Source organism: Oppia nitens, unplaced genomic scaffold (genome assembly GCF_028296485.1).
Source record: "Oppia nitens isolate AA-2021 unplaced genomic scaffold, nextdenovo-longstitch-racon4-pilon3 scaffold2_pilon_pilon_pilon, whole genome shotgun sequence".
In the NCBI taxonomy this organism is placed as follows: domain Eukaryota; kingdom Metazoa; phylum Arthropoda; class Arachnida; order Sarcoptiformes; family Oppiidae; genus Oppia; species Oppia nitens.
In genome coordinates this window covers 1,886,462-1,909,428 of record NW_026533210.1, presented here as the reverse complement: position 1 = coordinate 1,909,428, position 22,967 = coordinate 1,886,462, and the positions used below count along the sequence as shown (strand labels likewise).

Sequence of the window (22,967 nt, the reverse complement as noted above, 5' to 3'; positions counted from 1 at the left end):
AAAAATGGTGTTAAAATAATATGTTTATTAATTGTGTTTTCTCTAACTTTTAAAAAAAAATTATTTGTAATAAAAATAATAATAAATAATTAAATAGTTTTTCAAAAATAAATTGGGATAAATTGGGTTAATAATTAGGAATAAAATCAAATATATATACGGTATATATATATATAAATTTCAAATAAAATGTTTGATACAAAAAATTGTTTAGTGTGCGGTGAAAATGATCCTGGTATGTACTAATTATATTAAATATTAAAATATATATAATCACTATATATGAAAAAATAACATTAATTATTTTTTTTATAAATATCTAAAAAATATTTAATATATTCAATTAATTGGGTGTTTTGAAAAAAATTGGATGACTGACTGTCCATCACTTTATATATATATACCTTTATATATATATTTATATATAATATATAGAGATTTTGGGCATCAATTTCTGTGCCCTAACCTGTCAATCATGTAAGGCATTCTTCAGGCGCAACGCCAGCAAACTAATGGTATGTTTTTTTTTAAAAATATTTATTTAATAATTATATAAAATTTTTGGTCATTTAAAACAATAAGACCCGAAAATGTCGTTTCGGCGACAACTGTCAGATCACTGTTAAGTCGCGAAAGTTTTGCAAAAAGTGTCGACTAAGCAAATGTTTGGCCGTCGGTATGAATAAAGTGAGTTAAAAATATTATGTTATTTATTAAAAAAAAATTTTTGTTTGTTTGTATAATAATATACTAATAATAATAATAATATGTTTTTCCTCTCAAAAAAAAAAGGATTGGATTCTTAGCGAAGAAGAAAAACACGTCCGAAGACTACGAATGTTAGATAATCGCAAACGACGTCAAAGAATTACCGATCAAAACACGGCCGCAGATTCTGACGACAGACCGCCGATGACTACTACGACTACTACTACTACTTGTTTGTCACCCGATTCTACCCGAACTACTGCCACAACTAATAGCGGCGGCGAATCTGCGGACAGTTTGCTTAGTTTTGATGATTTATTGAGCAGTGATTGTTCGACAAAAAGTCCAGATTATTGCCGCCGCACCGGTACCACAGATGTCATACAAATGTCGGCCAATTATGACAAACCTAAAAACGCTAAAACCTATCGCCTGATGGCTATCGAAGTGGAACTCATGTTATATTCAATACCGAAACCTATTGCCGACGACAATAGTTTGACTGATGTCGAGACCAGTCTAATGTGTGAACTGTTTGGCGCCCTATCCGTGGATAAGTCGTCGTCGTCGTCTGATTTGAGTTATGCCATACCATTGAATACGATTGAAGAGTTGTACGAGTTTTGTGGCCACAAATTTGACGATTTTCTAGCAAACATTGTACGCATTGCTAGACATCTCCGACCGTTTGCCAATGTCTGCGACAACGATCAGTTAGCACTCGTTAAATATGGTTGTCTTGAGATACAGATGCTCAGGGCTTGGCTCTGGTATGACAAATGGACCCATTGTTGGACTATTGAAAAGGTATGATAATAGTGGGGTGTGTGTGTGTGTGTGTGTGTGTATGTATGCATGTGTGTGTGTGTGTGTGTGTGTGTGTGTGTGTGTGTGTGTGTGTGTATGTGTGTATGTGTGTGTGTGTGTGTGTGTGTGTGTGTGTGTGTGTGTGTGTGTGTATGTGTGTGTGTGTGTGTATGTGTGTGTGTATGTGTGTGTGTGTATGTGTGTGTATGTGTGTGTATGTGTGTGTTTATATTTTTATTTTTTATATGTTTTTTTAAAAATTATAAATGACCAGGATAATAACAATGGCATTATGTTCCCAATTGATCTGCTCAAGGGATCAAATAACAACTTATTATATATTGAACTAAATAATTATATCAACAAAATTATTGATGATTTTGATATTTGTGTTTTAAATCTGGTTTGTATTTTTTTATTTATTTAATTTTACTATTAATATATATATATATTGTAATCTACATCAAATAAGTTATTAGTTAATAGTTAATTACAATTAATTATTTTTTTAAAAAATAAATATTTAATAGTTAGTAGCAATTGTTTTGTTTAATCCGGATCGACCTAACCTTATATATCCTGATATTGTTAAGTAAGTTTAAAAGTGTTTTTTTTATTTGTATATTTTAATTACAATAATTTTTTTTGAATAATTTTGTTTTTCTTAGAGTTCAACAACAACTATACCTGTATTTATTGCACCGGTATATGAATTGCAAGTATAGTTCCTCACCACCATTTGAGGCTAAATCCAAATTTTTAGTCGCATTGAATTTGTTGGAAACTATCGAAACGTTGAATGAGATTCATAGAGAAAATCTAATACAAATCAATCGGTCAAACAATGGACCACTACTTCGGGAGATACTTGATATCAATAGTACTAATGATATACCAGTCTATAGTATTAGTTAACATATTGTTATTAATAGCCTATGTTATCAAATTAGAGGTATATTATTTTCATCTCAATTTTTTTTGTTGTAAATTGTAAATTATCTAGATGAAATAAATTTTTAATACATAATAATGTAACTATACGATAATAATCAATTTATAATTGTTTATTTTTGAAATTTTAAAAAATAATTTTATCCTAAAAATTTATATAGTTTTTAATATTATAATTCTACGGGTGTATAAATTTATATTTAATTTTGTTAAGTTATATATTAAATTATATATTATATCATTTAATTAGCATAATGTCAAAAAAAATTAAGTTATAAATATAAAATTTATACATTATTATTTACAGTTAAATTAATTTTTATATAAATATATAATGCTAGTGTTTTTAATAATAATAAACACTATTTTTATTAATATATCAAAATAAAATATAATAGTTAATCAAATTTTTTTAATGATTATATATATTTTTGTAATAATTAATGAGATATGTTATTAAATGTTTATGACGACTAAAAAAAATAATATAATTCATTATACATTATAATTGCACTAACATTTAGAAATCATAGTATATTATAGATAACTTATAAAATAAAAATAAAAAACTCATATTTCATAACATTTATTTCAAATCATAAATATTAATCAATGATTTATCTTATTTTTTATTTATTGAAAAGTTTTATGAAATCATTTATTAGGTATCATAAGTACACATTATTAAGTAGTAATAAAATATTATTTAATAATAATAATAATAATAATATGCCTAACAATTAGTCACATTTGTAATTATATACTTAAAATTATCAATAAATATCATATACAGTATATATATATATTTATAAAAACTTATAATTGTTTTTTTCAAACTAATTAATTAATAACATAATGATTAAGTTTTGCACAGTTTGTGGATCTAAAACAACAGTTGGTAAGTGTTTTGTGTGTTATTTTATGTTATTATATTTATACAGTAATTTTTATCAAAAATCGCTGATAATTTTTATAAAACAATTTCACAACAAACAAACAAAAATCACTTTTTTTAGGCTTCAATTTTGGTGTCCAAACGTGTCAATCATGTAAACAATTTTTTCGGCGAAATGCATTCAAAATTAAGGTATAATATTCAAAAAATACTCTTATAATTATAAAAATTATATATAATATTATTATTTTTTTAAAAAAATTTTAGTAACTAATGTATAAAATTAATATACTATAGGAGTTACGGTGTCGGGGTTATGGCAATTGTAATATAAGTGTTGATAATACTAGAAAGTCCTGTCCAAAGTGTCGCCTAATTAAATGCTATGCCTTGGGTATGGAAAAAGTTAGAAAACATTTTTAATTTTCAGATTATTTTATTAAATTTTATTTATTTTATAATAAACCAAACAAACAAAAAACATATAAAAATTTATCATTTGTTACAGCAATGGATATTCAATGCCAACGAAAAACAATGGCAAAGAGTGTCCATCAATGAGATGGCGGTCATCACTAGCGAATCAAATGAATCGCAAATTAATGAATTTAAAACTGAAGATAAATTAGCTGTTGATGTTGTTGTAGATGTCAATGAAAATAGTTGTCAAACTACTAGTGATGATGACTACAACTACGACAACAACTCGCAACTATCATCAGTGGTGCGGCCGATGACAGTGACAACGGTTCCCAAAGAGATCAGTTATGGCAGCGATTGTCTACAGGATGTCGAGCGACAACTATTTGACGAATTGTTTGCCGCGACAACACCTACTCATCAACCGAGTAGTTCATTGCGAGACCAACCGGTGATTGTGTTGGACATGACCTGTCAGGAGGTGTACTATTTTTCGGCCAACTATTTTGACAATTTTATGACCTCCTTAATCAAGTCGATGATCAAATTGACAGCATTTAATCGGCTGGCAAATGATGATCAGATTGTACTACTAAAGCACAGTTGCTTTCACATACATATGCTGTTATCGGTACACTATTTTGACTATCCGACACTGGGCTGGCGGGCAAAAACGGTAGGTGCTATTTATTGTATATATATGCTACTAATTTTTTTTATTGGGTTACATAATTTAATTACTGTATAATATACAGTGTATATATACATATGTGTATAGATTATATATATATATATTATTTAAAACTATAGTAAAATTAATTTATTTTTTAATTTTATGTATTGTCATCTAAACTATAAAAGCAATATAATTTGATAGTCATATCATTGCAATCATTGATTGGCCACGAAATTGCAAACTATTTCAAACAATATATGCAATTATTATATAATAATTTGGATTTTGATCTAAATATTATTTATTTGGTAAATAAAATGAAATTAATTTTGTTTTATATTATATTTTTTTTACTTTTTATATTTAAAAAAAACATTTTATTTATTTGTTTTATAGTTATTACCAATCATTATATTTAATTATCATCGACCAAACCTTATTGACAAACAATTGATTAAGTATATAATTTATATCAATATATATATATATATATATATACTGTATATTATTATTAAAATATTTAATTTTTCTATTCAGATCCAACTATCAATTATATATGCATTTATTGAAACGATATATTTGTTTGAAATACAAATCGCCGATTGAAGCAAAATTGAAATTTTTGTATGTCTTAAACATTATGACAATCATACAAACCTCACAATCATATCATGTCATGAATTATAGACAATTAGATTCAAAATATATACCAATTATTTTAAAAGAAATGCTTGATATGCCTTATGAATGAATGAATCAAAATTATAATAAATAAAAATAATAATAACATAAATAATAAATATTAAAATACAGTTTTAATCATCACATTTCATAATAATAATAATTTGATTATAAATAAATACAATATTTTTTTATATATATTAAATATTAGTTTAAACTATAATAACTATAATATAAAATTAAAACGAAAGTATAGTATTTTTTTATAATATTCAAAGCAGTTTTCGATGCAAATGTAAATAAATATAATTTTTTTTAAAAATATGAAACATTAGTTAAACTATTAAAATAATATAAAATTATAAACCAATGAAATATATAAAAAAAATTTTTTTATAATACTAGTGTCCTTAACAATAAACATGATTAAATTATATTAATATTACAGTATAATTACTAGTTTTGTTATATAAGTGAATGTTAAGTATAGCCCACATATAAACTCAGGAGCACTGAAATTGAGACTTTTTTTTAAAAAAAAAAGTTTAATTTCTCATATTATTTTTTATATGTTATATTTACCAAATATTACGTTCAACAAATAGAGTAAATAAAATCATTTAAAATGATATATATATATAACTCGATATATAAAAATGTAAACAAACATCAAAGATAGGTCCTCAAGTGATCAGATAAACTATTTATCGGTCACTAAAGAAATCCTGTATCACCAAATGGTACCCAAACCTAACCCCAGAACAAAAAGCTAATCGGGTTCAATGGTGTCGACAAAACCGAAACAAGTATTTGTCACGGGTCGCTTTCACTGATGAGAGTAGCTTCCAAGTCTACCGAAAAAAATGAAATGGGGGAGAACCCGACCTTCAAAACCAACCTCAAAACATGGACCATCAATAATGGTTTGGGGAAGTATCTGCGTGAGAGGGATGACGACATTATTAATCATAAGAGGACATCTCAGCGGTGAGGGATACCAGGATGTCCTCCATGAGCACATTGGCTCTATATGGTGGTTTTCTAAAAAAGGGTTTGTCCTCCAGCAGGCCAGGAAGACCAAAAAATGGCCAAAGAAACGGGTATGATGTCCAACCCTGGCTAGCCAACTCACCAGACCTCAATACAAATGAAAATCTCTGGAGATTAATTAGGAATGAGTTAGAAAGAAGAACTGACCGCTCCATCAACAACTGAAAGAGATAATTAAAGATATTTAGGATAATGAAGTCCAGAAATACCTGGTCTCTAACAGTTTGCCGAACCGCATTGAAGCGTGTAAGAGACAAAATTAATTATTAATTCTTTTAATTTTTATTGATAATATATTATTTAACCATTATTATATATTTATATATTTAATTTGAGTATATACTGCCTAGCATTTCAGCTTATATATATATATAAGACCAAACTCTAGGGATCTTTCATTTACTGAGACTAAAAGTAGTATTTTTGAATGAACATTGAGACTGAGGTTGAGTTTAAATGCTGAGTTTCTGAATTAACTTATTTTTAAAAACTCATCAAATTTAAAATTCAAGTTTGATTTTGGGTTACTCTTCGAGCCCGTTGTTATCGGGGCCATAGACTGCAAAAATGTACGAGTCTTGTAGTCCGGTGTGACCTATTAGAGATTCCTATCGGAACTTAAGGGTTTAATCTAGATAAATATTCAAGCGGTCTTAAAACGAGAATGGTCAACTCATTAACTACTATCACCTCTTGTTTCGTTCACAATTACCCTTTAATCGAAGTGGGTGAAGCGGATGAAAAGGTAACAGGATAAAGTGGCCAAGTTTTCGCTCAAGAATTTTTTTTTAATTTTATAAATTAATTTAAATAAATATTTATTATTATCATCGACATCTTTATATTCGTCTTTGATGGTGAAAAATGTCGCAGATGTGAGCCCTAACTTTACCTCACATTTTGTGCGCCAATATGCCGTTTCCAAAGGGAATTTCTCTTTTTAATCTAAACATTAAATTATTATAATAGTACATTATGTATTCCAATATTATATTGTACTAAAAATATATTATTAAAATTTGAATGATTGAGAGCAAAAGTCGTATCGGGCGCACGGCCGGTTCAGACCGGTGGCCAGTTTGTCAACAGTCGACATCACACGGCTTGAATGGCGTAGTTGCGCAATGTGTTTGCCGGCCATCGATCAGTCGATAGCCTAACGTAGAGAGAGACGTGTATTTGAATTAATAAATAAAACGATTATTTTCCGTAAAACACGTTTTCATTTTTACTTACGTTTTCTCCCGATACCCGATTGTCCCGCCGATTCTATCCACTGGACAACGACTCAAACTAGGGGAAGGAACAGAAAGTAGTCAGTATTATACAATAATATATTTTTAACAATACTATCATTTTAAATAAACATTTATTTTAGAAGACAAAATGAATAATATTTTATTATTTAAATGAATAATATGAATTATTGTACTATTATTTTATGCTATTGTTTAATAATATACCAATTATAATATAGGGCGGTTTATCACTTACTACTTGTGATAATCAAATAACAATTACTATAAAATTGATTAATTTGAGATTGTAAGTGATAAAAAATGTGAGATGAGTAAAATGGTCGCCACGCAATTAAATGACGAATCAGGCCTTCAAAATTAACACCAACTCCATATCTATTGGAATCGCCCTTATTTCGCGCTCAATGTTTTGTTTGAGTTGATCAATGGTTTCTGGTTTAGAAACATAAAACCTATCTTGACATTTTTGACATCAAATTCATGCCAATCGATACGGGCTGTAATTGAATTAGCGAAGTCCAAACGTTGAGTAAAATTCACTTCACGTAAATGTTGTGTAATTTGAATTTTATAATGAAAGAGATTCAAATGATCTTTCATTATTTTTTGCAGACTTGATCTCGACATTCCTAGCACTTGTGCTCCACGTCTTTGTGATAATGTCGGCACTTTTTCTTATAAGTCCTTTACGCGTTCTATGTTCTCTGGAGTGACCAGTTAACAGATGATGTTTAGGTCTTGTTGTCGACTAACTACCAGTTCTTTTAAACTTATCGATGTCTTTAAATAATAATTAAATAACAAATTTTTTATTTTTTATAGAAAATTTTTTTAGTGATTTTTTAAAACAATATTTGACTCACTTTTTGACATCTTTGTGTGACAGGTGTGTGTTAAATGTTTCAGCTGTAAAAACTTCGGCTTTATATCCTTTAACCGTGTCTTCATAACCACAGCCGCTACTATAGTAAAGTCGGACAATCGTAACTTTGTTGAGTTGTGTATGTGATGCGTGACGACGCAATTTTAAAACTGTTTTGATTTTCAAAACAATAACTAAAACTTTAACTACCCCTAATCCCATCTATGTAAAAATTAATTTACAAATATCTAGTTTTTAAATTAGCAGGATAATTTCAAAAGGACTAAGAAATAAACCGCACTGTATATACAATACAGTAATGTTGCGTTGCGTTTCTCTGCCAAGCGTTGTGTTTCTGTCCACTTGTGAATGAGATAGGCTTTTACGTGTTGCCGAAATTGGCCATCAATTGGAAAATTCTGGCCATTTTCATATAAAAAATGCCGAACGATAGCCACCACCCATTGTAGTCAACCGAATAAGTTGTCTTCGTTGACGCCATTGTTTGTTTTTATTATCACAATTAAAATCAATAATAAACAAAATCTTATACACAAATAACGTAAACTAAAAATATATTATGTCAAGTTATGCAACAAAAGCCTGTATATATATAATTATATTTTAGATAATTTTTGTGTAAAAAATCTAAATGTTTTTGATATATTGTATTAATAAACAAATTACTGTAGTGTTAGGGTTGGCCTAAAAAATAGTCTGAAATTATGTATTATATTGTAATATATATATTATAAATTTAGTTAATCATATTTTTTTCAATATTGATTACATTTTTTGTAATAATTAGTTAATAGAGATAATGTTATTAAATGTTAACTACGATTAAAAAGATAATATATATATATATAATTCATATAACATATAGAGTACAGCATATAATTGCACAAACATTTAGTAATCATAGTAACAGATAATATATTTATTTTTTTAATAAAAATATTGTTTTATGATATTTTTAATTAAATGGTTTTTTACCAGTGATTTATCTATTAATTTATAAATATAAGTACATATTATATACTGTATTATTAGAATAGTAATCAAATATAATTAATTAAATAATAATAATAATATGACTACTAATTATTAACATTTTTAATTATAATTAAAATTTTACAATAAATATATACACACACAAACACAGTATATTTTAATTAAAAACTTTTATGTAAATGTTTTTATTTAAAAAAACTAATTAATAACATAATGATTAAGTTTTGCACTGTTTGTGGATCTAAAACAACAATTGGTAAGTGTTTAGGTTGTAATGTGTTTGTAATTGATTTTAATTTTTATAAAATCACCGATAATTTTATAAAAATTATAAACTAATAAAAACAAAAACAAAATCCTTTTTTAGGCTTCAATTTTGGTGTCCAAACGTGTCAATCGTGTAAACAATTTTTCAGGCGAAATGCATTCAAAATTAAGGTATACTATAATATTAAAATATTTTTTAATATCAAAATCTTTTTAAAATAATATTATAAAAAGTTTTTAAAAGTTTAATAACTAATGTATAAAATTAATATACTATAGGAGTTACGGTGTCGGGGTTATGGCAATTGTAATATAACTATTGATAATAGAAAGTCCTGTCCAAAGTGTCGCCTAATTAAATGCTATGCCTTGGGTATGGAAAAAGTTAGAAAATACTTTATTTTAAATTTATATATTTAATTAAATTTTATTTTGTAATAAAACAAACAAAAACATATAATAATTTATCATTTGTTACAGCAATGGATATTTAATGCCAACGAAAAACAATGGCAAAGAGTGACCATCAATGAGATGGCAAACATCACTAACGAATCAAATGAATCGCAAATTAATGAATTTAAAACTGAAGATAAATTAGCTGTTGATGTTGTCGTTGTTGTAGATGTAAATGAAAACAGTTGTCAAACTACTAGCGATGATGACAACGACGAGGACGACAACAACTCGCAACTATCATCAGTGGTGCGACCGATAACAGTGACACCGATTCCCAAAGAGATCAGTTATGGCAGCGATTGTCTACAGGATGTCGAGCGACAACTATTCGATGAATTGTTTACAGCGGCCACACCTACCGAAAAAGGTCCACTGCGTGACCATCCGGAGCTTGTATTGGACATGACCAGTCAGGAGTTGTACCATTTTTCGGCCAATTATTTTGACCATTTTATGACACTGTTTACCAAATCGATGACCAAATTGACAGCATTTAATCGGCTAACTAGCGATGACCAGATTGCTTTGATAAAGCACAGTTGCTTTCACATACAGGTGCTATTATCAGTATTTAATTTTGACTATCCGACACTGTGCTGGCGGGCAAAAACGGTAGGTGCTATATATCAGTATATATATATATACCGTATGATAAGTTTAAATTATTTAGTTTTAATGTATAATATAATATTGTATATACAATATAATCATATTATGATATAAAAAATAATTTATTTTTTTATTTAAATCATTAATAAATAATTTATTTTATTTTTATTTTTTTTAATTGTCTTCTAAACTTTAAAAAGAAATATAATTTGATAATCATTTCATTGAAATCATTGATTGGACTCGAGATCGATGTCTACACAAACTATGAAAACTATTTTCATTGTTTGTACACTGATTTGGATTCTGATATTAATATCATTTATTTGGTAAATAAAAAATAAAAATAAATAAATTTATATTATTAAAAATTTTTAGATTAACTTATAATAGCTAACAGTACTAATAAACTAACATTTATTTATTTATTTTTTTATTAGTTATTACCCATCATTATATTTAATTATCATCAATCAAACCTTATTGACAAACAATTGATCAAGTATAAATATTGAATATAATTACTTAATTAATTACTATAATAATATTATTGAAAATAATAATTAATTTTTCTATCCAGATCCAATTATCAATTATATATGCATTTATTGAGACGATATATTTGTTTGAAATACAAATCGCCGATTGAAGCAAATATAAAATTAATGAATGCCTTAAACATTATGTCAATCATTCAGACAACTCAATCATATCATGTCATGAATTATAGACAATTAGATTCACAATTTTTTCCAATTATTTTAAAAGAAATGCTTGATATGCCTTATGATGGATGAATCAAATTATAATAAATAATAATAAATATAATAATAATAATAAATATTAAAAAATACAGTTTTAATCATCACAGTTCATAATAATAGTACGGTAATAATAATTTGATTATAAATAAATACAATATTTTTTTATATTAAATATTAGTTTAAACTATAATATAAAATTAAAACAAAAGTAAAGTATTTTTATAATAATATTTAAAGCAGTTTTCGATGCAATCCTTTTAACTGTTCATAAGTAACCTCAAGCGATACCACCGCTGACTTTGTCGACGGAACCGATAGTATAGCCGCCAGTTTGGCTGTCCGTTCATTAAAACACTACAGTTTTTTTTTTATATCAAACAGTGAGGGTTAATATATATGTAAATTTCAAAATTAATACAACAAAAAACAGACAAACCTTTGATATATGCGGCGCTGGAAATGATGTGAAATGAGCGCCCGTTTGGTATCCGTCACCAAAGGTCTGTACAAAATCATTGATATCGCGCTCCAGTTTGTCGTATCTGGAAATCAAATCAAGTCGTTTGAGTTCCTGTTCTCTACGTTGTTTAGGCAGAGGTCGTTTGAAATCCCAGACCGAATTGGTAATCATTGACAATCGGATGTCTGATTGCAATTGATTTACTTGTTTTGTCAGCTGAATCAGGCGTTCCTGTTTGGGATCAATATCTTGTTCCCGTCCCTGAGCCCTCAACAGCCACAATGGTTTGCAATTGTCGTACGATTTAGTGGCCAATGGCCTAAGTTTTACATCACGTTCGGCAATCTTGATCTGCAATGAATAGTTATCGTCCATCACTTTCTTGAGTGCCGTTCGCAGGTCACGAATCTGTGTGATAAGTACCGATTCGTTAGTACTGGTCTTCGATGTCATAATTTTTCCGATTAGATCCGATTTCGAGTAGTCTTTCAATTTCTCTTTCATTATCCTTTGATTTGAATACAAATCGTTGATCTCGTGGTTATATTTATTCAATGTTCTCTCCATTTCGATCTCTTTATCTTTGAACTCTTTGTTCTTCAGATCCAATTCGTTCTGCAATCGAACAACCCGTTCGTCGGCCTCTTTGGTCGCATTCGACAATTTCTTTTCGGCCAAATCGCGGCGTATCTGCATTTCGCTTAGCTCTTCCATCTTGAGTTTCAGAGCTCTCTTCAGTTCGTTGGTCTCCGATTCGCGCGACTCCATCCTCGACTTCAATCCGTCAATCTCTTCTGTCTGCGTCTTCCAGATGTGTGCCCTTTCATCGATGGGATTCGCTTTGTCTCGATTCGTGTCCAATGATTTGGTTTCGTCGTAATCACCTTTAAATAATAATAATAACCATAAGTATTAGGATTTGGATTATCTCTTTAGATAATCATTTGGATACCCTGTTGTAAGGCTGTTGAAAATTGGCAGCAAATAGTCATAACTGATTGAAGCGAATCGTTGATAAACTTCAATCCGCCGACCTCTTTGGCCAACTCGTCCAGATGTTTGCCATCGCACGGATCATTTGTCTGCATTACCTTAACTCTGACAACTTTCAGCGCCTGAATCAGTCGACCCATTAGTGACATACAATCGCTGATCTCATTCTCAATTGATTCGTCAAGTGTTAGCGGTGTTTCCAATTTGAGTCTTCGAGTAATTTTCTTGTAGAACTGATCGATGTCTTCAATATGAGTCGACAGTGTCTTTAATAAAGTTTCGCATCCGTCACCACAGATCGCCGAAATAATTGTCAAATCAAGATGAATGGCATCCGAAGCACTCTTAATGATAGTAATGAAATCGTTGACCAGTTTGTTGTGATCGACGACCCGTTTATCAGCCAAATGAATGCTATAAACTGATTGAAAGTACTGTAGAGTCTTCTCCAGTGGTTCTACGGCTTGTGTCTCATCTAATTTGTCTTCTTTGAGTAGATCCATAAAATGGTCGATAGTTTTCTCGTGAAATCTGAGTTCGGGAAACAGTCCGCCAATATGTAAGAATAGTTCACAATCGCAACAGTGAAGCGATTCAATAAATTTGGTCAAAACTGATTGAATGGACAACAAGTTATACAGAAGTTGTTTAATGAAAACCTGTTGTCTGAGACTGTCGTGCGATTCGACAATCGTTTGTTTGGTAATCTCTTGGACGGCCAGCGACTGATACTTTTCGATCATTTGGCGTTCAATTATCTCACATTTGCGTACAATTCGCGGCAAAAACAGCAACACTTGTATGGACTCGTGATCGCCGCCGCGCGAAAAGAAAACTTCCGGTAAAAACTTTGACAAAAAGCCAATATGTTTCTGGCACTGGTCGACCTCCAGGCGCCTTAACTCCATATCTATGGCCCGAGTAAAGGCCTTTCGATCGGATATAACCCGATGGAACTCAAAATTTTCGACCTTTTGGCTGATCTGTTGGGTTTGCGCTGAATCCGACTTTGCGGCCAACTCTTGATTCTCTTGACGCAATTGGGTAACCAAATCGCGAAACTTCTTAATCGTCGACTCGTAGTCGGCTAACGTTTCCTGTAGTATAGAGTACTCATTCTTGATAATATTGATCTTCGATTGGGACATATCTAACTCTTCTCTCAACTCCATCACCTGTTCCTCTTTGGCCTCAATCAGCTGATTGTTAAGATCTCTGATGTTTTCTTCGTCGTCAAGCGCCTCTTGCATTTCGTTCAGTTTGTCTTCGAGTTTCAGATTAGTTTCGGTCAACTTTTCCACCATTTCTTGAGAGCCTAAAGCGCTGTCGATTTGTTCCTACGATAAGACAAAAAATATAAATCACAAAATATTACAGTAATTTCAACTAAAAAAAAATTGTACCTTAAGATCGACAATCTGTTCCTCATATTGTTGTACATCTTGTGTCAACTGGTCGTTCAATTTCTGCAATTCTGTACACTCTGTCTGACATTTATCCAAATCTTTTTGTTGTGTCTGCAATTCACTCTTGTCTTGAGCCGATATATCGCGTAACTTCAGCAGCGCTTCCTTCAGCCGTTCGTTTTGTTGTTCCAATTGTTTTGTCTGATAGCTCGAGACGGCTCCGTCGGTACCCTTTTCTTCGATCTCACTCTTAATGATTTCCAGATCGAGTGTCACCTCTTCCAGACGTTCTTTTGTCTGTTCCAATTCGCTCTGCAACTGTTCCGACTTGTTTTCGGCCATCTCTTTATCGATGACAGCAATCTCGGCCGTCTCGACCAAGTCTTTCATTTCGTCCGCGTGTCTCAACTGCTCTTCGCGCGCCTCTTTGGCCTCCTTTTCGGCGGCCGACTTGGCTTTTGTCATTTCGGCAATCTTTTCGCTCATCTGTCGCTTGTTTTCCTGAAGCTGTTCGCACTGAAGCCTCAGCTTCTCGTAGTCTCTGAGCTTTTCCTTGTCCTGAGCCCGACGGGCGAGTAGTGTATCGTATTTTGTTTGCAAATCGTTTAGCTTATCTTTGAGTGCCTCAATGGACTCACGAACATGGGCTGAGACATCGGCAGATAAGGAACCGCTAACCTGAGCACTGGTAACATTGTCGGGCCGTTTATGTACCAAATGTTGGTCATTGCTTTCGGTAATTTTGGCGCTAATCTTACTCTTGAAATCGTCGATCATATGCTTCACGTCTTTGCCCTCCTTTTCGGGCGTTGTTTTCGCTGACTCGGCGGCGGCCATAGTAACTGATGCGCTCATCGATCGGTCCATCGATTGCGAGGCCAGCGACAGCTGACTGGTCGACGGTGTCATAGTCTTGGGTGTGGTCGCCGGCGTAGACCTATTGGAGCCGGGAATACGGGAATCGTGTATCGGTCGCAAACAGTTGGCCCGTACAAAGATGCCGTGACCGTCGCGACACTTGAAATATTCGACACCTTGAAAGGTGCCGTTATTTTTACCGACGGCATCGTCCAACACTACACCGCACCAGTCGGTCTCGTTTGGCTTGACGTGAAACCCGGCCGGACCGTAGGCCAGTCGGCCCAACACACGTTTGCCGCCCGTCAAGTACTCGACTCGTTGGCCGACCTCGAGTCGGGCCACATGTTGTTGTTGTTGTCTAGACGTCATTATCGGGTCTATCGATTGGTCAAACAATTGAGTTGTGTTTTCATTGATAACACAAATAAAAACTAAACTATTTTTTGTTTGTTTACAAACAAATCATACATTCATTCAATTAATCAATCAATGAATAAATAACTCATTGATTGATTGACTATACAGTAGTAGTAGTATATGTGTTATGCAATCAATGTTGTTGTTGTTATTGTATGTGTGATTTGATTGGTATTTATGATTATATTATTTGGCGCTATATTTGAATAAAAATTTCATTTTTTTTGTTTTTAACCTCAAGTATGTAAATATACTGACAGTTATTGTTATACATATATTAGTAGTTATTATATAAAACAAAATTATTTTTTAAAAATATTTATTAAAACTAAAATTATTAAAATATAATTCTTTGTTGATTTCTCTTTATAATTAAATATAAAAAAATTATTTTATATCAATTAAATTTATCTAGAATTTTAATTTTACAGTTTGTATTTAAAATTTTTTATTTTATTAATTAATTTTTTTTAGATAAAAAAAACACTGTAATTAACAGTAGAAACTATTTTAATTAATTGATTTTAGAAATTATATATATATATGAATTACTTAATAAATCAATAATTATAAACTAGTTTTAGTTTATAAAAACTTATAATTTTTTTTATTTATTTGTTATTTGCATATTACGGTACATTTTAATAAAATATATATATTATCATAATATATGAAGAAAAAAAATTTTAGGAAAAAAAATCCCAATTAAAATAATTGTATCACAATTTATATAAATCAATAATATAAACATAATTATATATACTGCATATATTAAACATATATATTAAATATAAATTTTTAGATATAATCATTAATATTGTTAATAATAAACGCAACTTTTATTTTTGATTATTAGTTAACTATTAATTAATTAATTAAATTAATTAATCGCTTTTCGGTTGAATATCATTCTTCTCGGGCTCTAAACAGATGGCAATCGTTTGTTTGACCAAATCGTGTAAATCCGTCTCTATTTGTGTCCAATTTCTGTCCGGAAAAAATCGGATAATCGGTTAAAAAATATTTTCGTTTTTTTGAGGGGAGAGAGAGAGGTATAACCAATTGTTAATCACAAATATAATTTAAATATTAAAAAAATAAATACTTGTTTTCTGGCGGTGCTATAGCTTCCGAGTAGTACTTGATTTTCGGTTCGGTACCACTCGTCCGGATGGTCAGTACAAAGCCGTTGCTAAAGTAAAATGTCAACATATATGACGAAGAACTGGTGGGTAATATCTGAATTGTTTATCGAAAGAGAGAACAGGTATTAGAAATTATTAAGATTAGGAAATAATTATCGATAAATAACATACGGGTTTCTTATCGGTGGTCGCAGAATCGTAGCCGCGATTCAGGTCACGAACCCGGACAACATCGTAGCCGCCAATTCGTTTGGGATACTAAATCAAAAAAGTGATTTAATTTAAAAACAGTGATGAGTTGTTTTAAGTAATTTAAGCATTTTGTTATCCCAGTGCCTCCCAGTTCCCAGCAGTAGTGCTTACCGTTCCCGGAGTTCCGTCAAAAGTGGCCAATCGGTCGAAAATTTGTTTAATCACTTTCTGGTCGTAGCAAATGTAGTACGAATTGAGACTATAGTGATAGCCGTATGTATTGTATATTGTGGTCAAATGATCGGCTAAATTGCATTGTCGGTGTCCGTCCAGATAGACGGCTAATCCTAGTATATCTGCGGCCGCACTGATACCGTCCTTATCGAGGACAGTGGTTCCCACCATAAAACCGATGGCCTCTTCGTAGGCAAACAACACTGTTTTGCCTAATTTTTCCAATTCATGCCCTTTATTGGCCATCCATTTAAATCCTGTCAACGTTTCCAACCAATTAAAACCGTCAACTTTAGCCATCGATTCCAATATCTTTGAGCTGACCGTCGATGAGATCATATAGACGTCTTTAGTAACCGGTTTCGACGCGTCTTTTCGTGAACTGTGTTTAAACCATTGCCACCAACCGAACAATGCGCCCAATTCGTTGCCCGTAAATATACGCCACTTTGACTCCCGCGATTGGTATTCGGCAACAGCGCACCGGTCGCTATCGGGATCGTTGGCTATGATTAGCGTTGACTTAGTTGTGGCGGCCGTCTTGAATGACTCATCCTATTAATTGATTTGATGTAAAATTTTTTTTGATTTACTAAAAAACCATTTTTTTACCAAAACTCCTTTGCCTTCCTCGGGATTCGGGAAAACAACGGTCGAAAATTCGGGATCCGGTTTCATTTGACTCTCGACGGGAAAATAGTTTTTCAGTCCACACACCCGAAAAGCTTCGGTTAGATAGCGGTGTCCGACGCCGTGTATCGGTGTATACACTATCCGTAAGTTGGACTCTTGGATGGCCTTCTTGTCGTAGACGTGCGACTCGAGTGTTGTGAAATAGTTTTTCCAAACTATGTCTAACGGATCCATACATTTGTTATCATGTCTCGGGTCATTCACCCAAACCCCTGTCCACGGCTCCAGATTTATTAATATATGTTTCTGTATGTTCTTGTCGTGCGGTGACGTAATTTGGGCGCCGTTTGAAAAGTACACTTTGTATCCGTTGTCTTGTTTGGGATTATGAGATGCCGTTACCATTAGTCCTGTTTTAAATCGACAATAATAATAGTCAGTCAACTATCTATCAATTGTATTTTGATTGGTCAGCTACTGACCAGCGGCAGCCGATAACAGTCGGATAGCATAGGCCACAAACGGTGTCGGAACTAATGTCGAAAACAGATGGACTTTGATTCCGGCCGTCAGAAAAGTGTTGGCCGACAATCGTGCAAATCGTTCTGAATTGTGTCGGCCGTCGTACCCGATAACGACACCACCGTTTTTGGCGGCTATTTCGTCCAATTCCAGCAAATATTTGGCCAATCCTTGCGACGTCTGTATGACAACCAGGTCGTTCATAGCGGCATAACCGGCACCCATACGACCCCTGAGACCGGCCGTACCGAAGTCTAGCCGATTGAGCAATAGTTTTGACAATTTGTCCGTTTGTTTGCCGTCGACCAGTCCTCTGATCTCATTCAATGTTTCCGTATTCTTCGGTAAATTAATTGATATATAAATATATATGTTTTAGTCATTATTGTATAAAAAATTAAATTAAAAACTTTTCTTAATTTCTATTTTTGTTATAATATTTAATTTTATTGGTAAATAATTATCCAATTTATTAAAAAAAACATATTATATCTATTATTAATATCATAATTAAATTAATTTATAATACTAGTGCTTATCAACACATTTATGATTCTGGTATTAGTTAGTAGTAGTAGTAATAAAGTATATAAAAATTTTTATTAGTCTTTCACTAAACCAATAAAATATTTTTTATATACATTTAATGAAAGTTAGCGCTTAAATAAATATTGTATTATAGAGTTTTGATATACAATTTTTATTATCTTAGATAATATAAAACTTAAATATTTATTTAAAAAAAATAATCATTTAGTATAACATTGAATTTTTTTTTAATAAAATAGCTATCTATTCGACGACTATCAATATATTTTGTCAACAAATTAGTTAATAATTTATATATATTTTTTAAATTATAATGAATAATAATTTAATAGATTTTTTAAAAAAAAAATAATTTAGAAAATATAAATAAAAAATATTCAAATTATTTTAATGAATAATCAAATTTATTGAAAAAATAAACTAGTATATTGTAATATTATCTTGCTGAGTCACATTAATAAATAAAATAATATATATATATATATATACATAATTTATATGGTTGATTTATTATAAAAAAAATTATATTAATTTATTTAAAATAAAAAAACATATTATACTTTATTATTTATTTTATTTACTTAATTTATAAATTAATAATTATCGGTAATTACTAAATAGATAATAATAATTATTATAATTAGTATTATTAACAACAAACAAAAAATAAATAAATAAAGTTTTATTTTTGTATTTTAATGATCACAAACCTGATCCCAATTAAGCCATTCGTCGATTTTAATCTTCAATTCTTCGTTCATATTCTTGATGTTTGACATTATATATACGGATATTACAGAATATTTTACAGAATAAACACTATTTAAAAAAAATTAATTTTTTTATGCAAATATCACCAAAAATATATATATATTCTATATATTTTAGTAAATAAAAGTGTCTATTGAAACAAAAATTAGAAAAATTTTTAGTTTAATTAGTTAGAGAAATATAACATTCAATTATTTTGTAATAAAAAAAAATTTGATACAATTGAAAAATGATACTAAAAAAATTTTTTGTTCAACTTTTTATACCAATCACATGTAGAGTACAGTATTATCACACGTAATAATAATAATAATCATATAATAAAAAGATATAAATATAATTATGTAATAAATATAATATTACTGAAACAAATAAAACAAGCAAAAAAATCAGAAAATAATTAATCACACGTTTATTAGTCTAATAAAAAATAATAATTATTATTATTATATAATAATTATTAAAAATTTTTCTACTAATAATAAAAAAAATTATTACTGTACTTAAAAAAAACTAAATGATAATATTATTATTATTATTAATACAATCAGTAATTATATAATCAGTGAAAATACTATTTATTTTTTCAAACACATTATTTAATGTTAAATACTGTATAAAAAAAATAAAATAAAATAATAATACATTTAGATTTTCAAGTGTCAATTGAATTAGTCATAAATTACGTCAATGAAAACATAAATAAATAAACAATTTGTTTTTAAAGCTATTATTGATATTATATTTTTAGTTTTTAGAAAAATAGACATAATATAGGGGAACATATAATAATTAAACGTTATTTATTTTTACTATAATTAACAAAAATAAATAAATAAAATCTAATGTCATATTGAATGAGAGTAACAAACATAACATAACATTAATAATAATAATATTAAATAACAAATAAAATAATTATAATTAAAATCATAAATAATTACTAAATATTTTTTGTTTGTTTATAAATATTATTGTTTTGTTTTTTGGATATTCAATACAAACAATCGTATAATAATAATAATATCAATGTGTTTGACATACAATTGAATTTATTGTATTAATTAATTAATTAATTAATTAATACTGTATTTTACATAAAGTTATTATAATTTAAACAATTAGTTAATAATAATATAAAAACATTTGTATTGTTAAACAGCTATTATTGTTAGTGTGTGTGTGTGTGTGTCGTCCCGTAATTTGTAGGCCACGACCGCCGCATTAACCGCCAGAAAATAAATAAATCAAACAATGGCCACCACCGCCGCCGCCGGTGCCAGCACTTCGGTGGCCGACCCGTTGGCTGTGGCCAAGCGAGCACTGGACGACTGTCTCGGCGATAACTTTAAGCTGTAATAAGTCTTAATAATTCAATAGTTTTTTTTGTTGACTAATAAATTGGTTTTTTTGTTATTGTCGTCGTCGTGGACACAGATATCTTCGGGCAATGAGACAATGGTTTACACACGAGTCGACCAAAGAAGAGTTCGACCAAGAAGTGACCAAATTTTTGACAAAAGATATGCTTAAGGCTCACAACAACTTTCTGTTGGCACTGTTCAACAAGTGCTGCCAATTGGCGCCGACCACCGATGACCATCAGATGCCGACCTCAACCGCTAGTACTGCTACTACTACTACTACTGCCAGCAGCAGCTGTAGTACCGATTCAGCCATCGATGTCAAAGTCAACGCCGCGGCCGCCGCCACCGCCTCATCTACCACTGCCGACATACCAGTACTATTGGTGCCCAAAACTGAACCAAAAAGTGTCACTTATAGTATGCGATGCGATTGAAGACGTTATTGAAGTGATAATTTTTTTTGGTAATAACTAATTGGTTTTGTTTTTTCAATTGAACAGCTGATCTGAAACCGAAACAACCGGTTGTGAAGTCGTTAAGTAAACGATTGAAAGAAAAGACAGCGTCGCTGAAGGAGAAGACATTGAAATTGAATTTTGCCAAAAAGTTTGCCGACACCTCCGTCGGCGACAACGGCTATCTGTCCGATGTCCGACTTTGGGACGACTGCCAGAAGTTATCGAAAGTCAGTTACTGTCAGCGCGAGTCCGTACTTCCCGATCATTTCATGTCACATCTGCGTGTGTTTGTCATCTGTTGGGAGACGGGCTTAGATGGCGTTCAGGACAATGCCGTTAAGTTGTGTAACGCAGCACTTCGGGTAAGTGTTTGGACAATCGGATCTGTTATTGACATGATTTACATTATCTACAGATTTTTAGTTGTATTAATGTTGTATCTAATGCTAAATTGTTGTTATAGGACTTTATCAAAGCCATACTTATGGAGATATTTGCCTCCCGTTCCTCATATCGATTGCGTGAAAATCGTTTCAAGTATAACATCGGCGGTCCACCCATTAATCCATATATCAAAAACTCTTATTCATTAATTCAAGACTCAGACTATCTGTCATCGACTCTCATTCATCCAGAAAGTGGTTAGTTTTGCTCTCTCTCTCTCTCTCTCTCTCTCTCTCTCTCTCTCTCTCTCTCTCTCTCTCTCTCTCTCTCTCTGTCTCTCTCTCTCTCTCTTTCACTCTCGAAGAGAGAGACTACTAGTGCTTATTTAGATAACAAATTTTAATATTATTGTCGAATTAATATTTCAGGTGAATCGGTAACAATAATGCCGTCGATCGATGACTCCACCAACAGAGCCATGAATTGGATGGCCTGTAGTGTACAACAGTCGCTGAAGAGACCACATCTGGTGGACGACACAATCAATTTGCGACATTTGTTGTATTGTTTGAAAGCCAACCGCAATCTAATACCGGTGCTCTCTGTTTCATGCAATGCCTACTATAGGACGGTTGCAAAATTAATTGAAGTAGAAAACAATTCATCCATTGACTAAATAAATTTAAAAAACTAATTATTTTCGTTTTTATTGATTAATTGATTGACTTAATTGTTTAATTTAGTTGCACATACAATATACTGTATCACTAAATGTAAATTATTACTGTATATTTTCCTATCCTATGTATAATACTGTAACTATTTATACAGTTATATTTAGCTAATTAATTGACAATTGTATAGATTTATTACATGCTAGAAGTTTTTAATTAAAACAAAAAAAATTATATCATCAGTAATAAAATTTAATTAAAAACTGTTAATTATTTGTGTTATTTTTTAAAAAAAAATAATAATCATATTTTAAATCATAATTTCTACTTATTATATACATAATTTCGACTATCTTAAACTGCAATGAGTTTTATTGCCCATAGTATCGCTAATTAGTTGATTATCGTAAATTTAATACCAATTATTAATTTTATAACAAATTCAATGATAATATTAAATTTTATTTATTTATTTTTTA

General features: G+C 30.5%; 6 protein-coding genes across 6 annotated transcripts; 4 read left to right on the top strand and 2 right to left on the bottom strand.

The window, feature by feature from the left end:
• Nucleotides 1–182: 182 nt before the first annotated feature.
• Nucleotides 183–2,442, top strand: LOC128955420 (nuclear hormone receptor HR96-like). The gene is made up of 7 exons (XM_054301088.1): nt 183–235; nt 436–515; nt 583–687; nt 793–1,515; nt 1,790–1,918; nt 2,046–2,107; nt 2,184–2,442. Exons 1-7 carry the CDS (start codon nt 190–192, stop codon nt 2,428–2,430), a joined length of 1,392 nt encoding a protein of 463 aa, XP_054157063.1. The 5' UTR covers nt 183–189; the 3' UTR covers nt 2,431–2,442.
• An 868-nt stretch (nt 2,443–3,310) lies between these two features.
• Nucleotides 3,311–8,168, top strand: LOC128955512 (vitamin D3 receptor-like). The gene is made up of 8 exons (XM_054301187.1): nt 3,311–3,364; nt 3,483–3,553; nt 3,659–3,766; nt 3,870–4,457; nt 4,643–4,765; nt 4,854–4,915; nt 4,995–5,015; nt 8,060–8,168. The coding sequence occupies exons 1-8, from the start codon at nt 3,322–3,324 to the stop codon at nt 8,166–8,168; spliced, it is 1,125 nt and encodes a 374-aa protein (XP_054157162.1). The 5' UTR covers nt 3,311–3,321.
• Nucleotides 8,169–9,533: 1,365 nt separating this feature from the next.
• Nucleotides 9,534–11,436, top strand: LOC128955511 (vitamin D3 receptor-like). The gene is made up of 7 exons (XM_054301186.1): nt 9,534–9,579; nt 9,691–9,761; nt 9,870–9,974; nt 10,071–10,661; nt 10,859–10,987; nt 11,099–11,160; nt 11,427–11,436. Exons 1-7 carry the CDS (start codon nt 9,537–9,539, stop codon nt 11,434–11,436), a joined length of 1,011 nt encoding a protein of 336 aa, XP_054157161.1. The 5' UTR covers nt 9,534–9,536.
• A 193-nt stretch (nt 11,437–11,629) lies between these two features.
• LOC128956322 (dynactin subunit 1-like) lies at nt 11,630–15,688 on the bottom strand. Its single transcript, XM_054302036.1, has 4 exons — nt 14,279–15,688; nt 12,835–14,212; nt 11,859–12,766; nt 11,630–11,776 (listed from the first exon to the last, which is right to left on the bottom strand). The coding sequence occupies exons 1-4, from the start codon at nt 15,509–15,511 to the stop codon at nt 11,654–11,656; spliced, it is 3,642 nt and encodes a 1,213-aa protein (XP_054158011.1). The 5' UTR covers nt 15,512–15,688; the 3' UTR covers nt 11,630–11,653.
• Nucleotides 15,689–16,397: 709 nt separating this feature from the next.
• LOC128954880 (phosphopentomutase-like) lies at nt 16,398–19,651 on the bottom strand. The gene is made up of 7 exons (XM_054300485.1): nt 19,545–19,651; nt 18,246–18,624; nt 17,743–18,173; nt 17,068–17,685; nt 16,876–16,962; nt 16,665–16,798; nt 16,398–16,546 (listed from the first exon to the last, which is right to left on the bottom strand). Exons 1-7 carry the CDS (start codon nt 19,611–19,613, stop codon nt 16,444–16,446), a joined length of 1,821 nt encoding a protein of 606 aa, XP_054156460.1. The 5' UTR covers nt 19,614–19,651; the 3' UTR covers nt 16,398–16,443.
• Nucleotides 19,652–20,789: 1,138 nt separating this feature from the next.
• Nucleotides 20,790–22,490, top strand: LOC128955510 (transcriptional adapter 1-like). The gene is made up of 5 exons (XM_054301185.1): nt 20,790–20,960; nt 21,043–21,389; nt 21,473–21,792; nt 21,894–22,071; nt 22,243–22,490. The coding sequence occupies exons 1-5, from the start codon at nt 20,860–20,862 to the stop codon at nt 22,488–22,490; spliced, it is 1,194 nt and encodes a 397-aa protein (XP_054157160.1). The 5' UTR covers nt 20,790–20,859.
• The last annotated feature ends 477 nt before the right edge of the window (nt 22,491–22,967 follow it).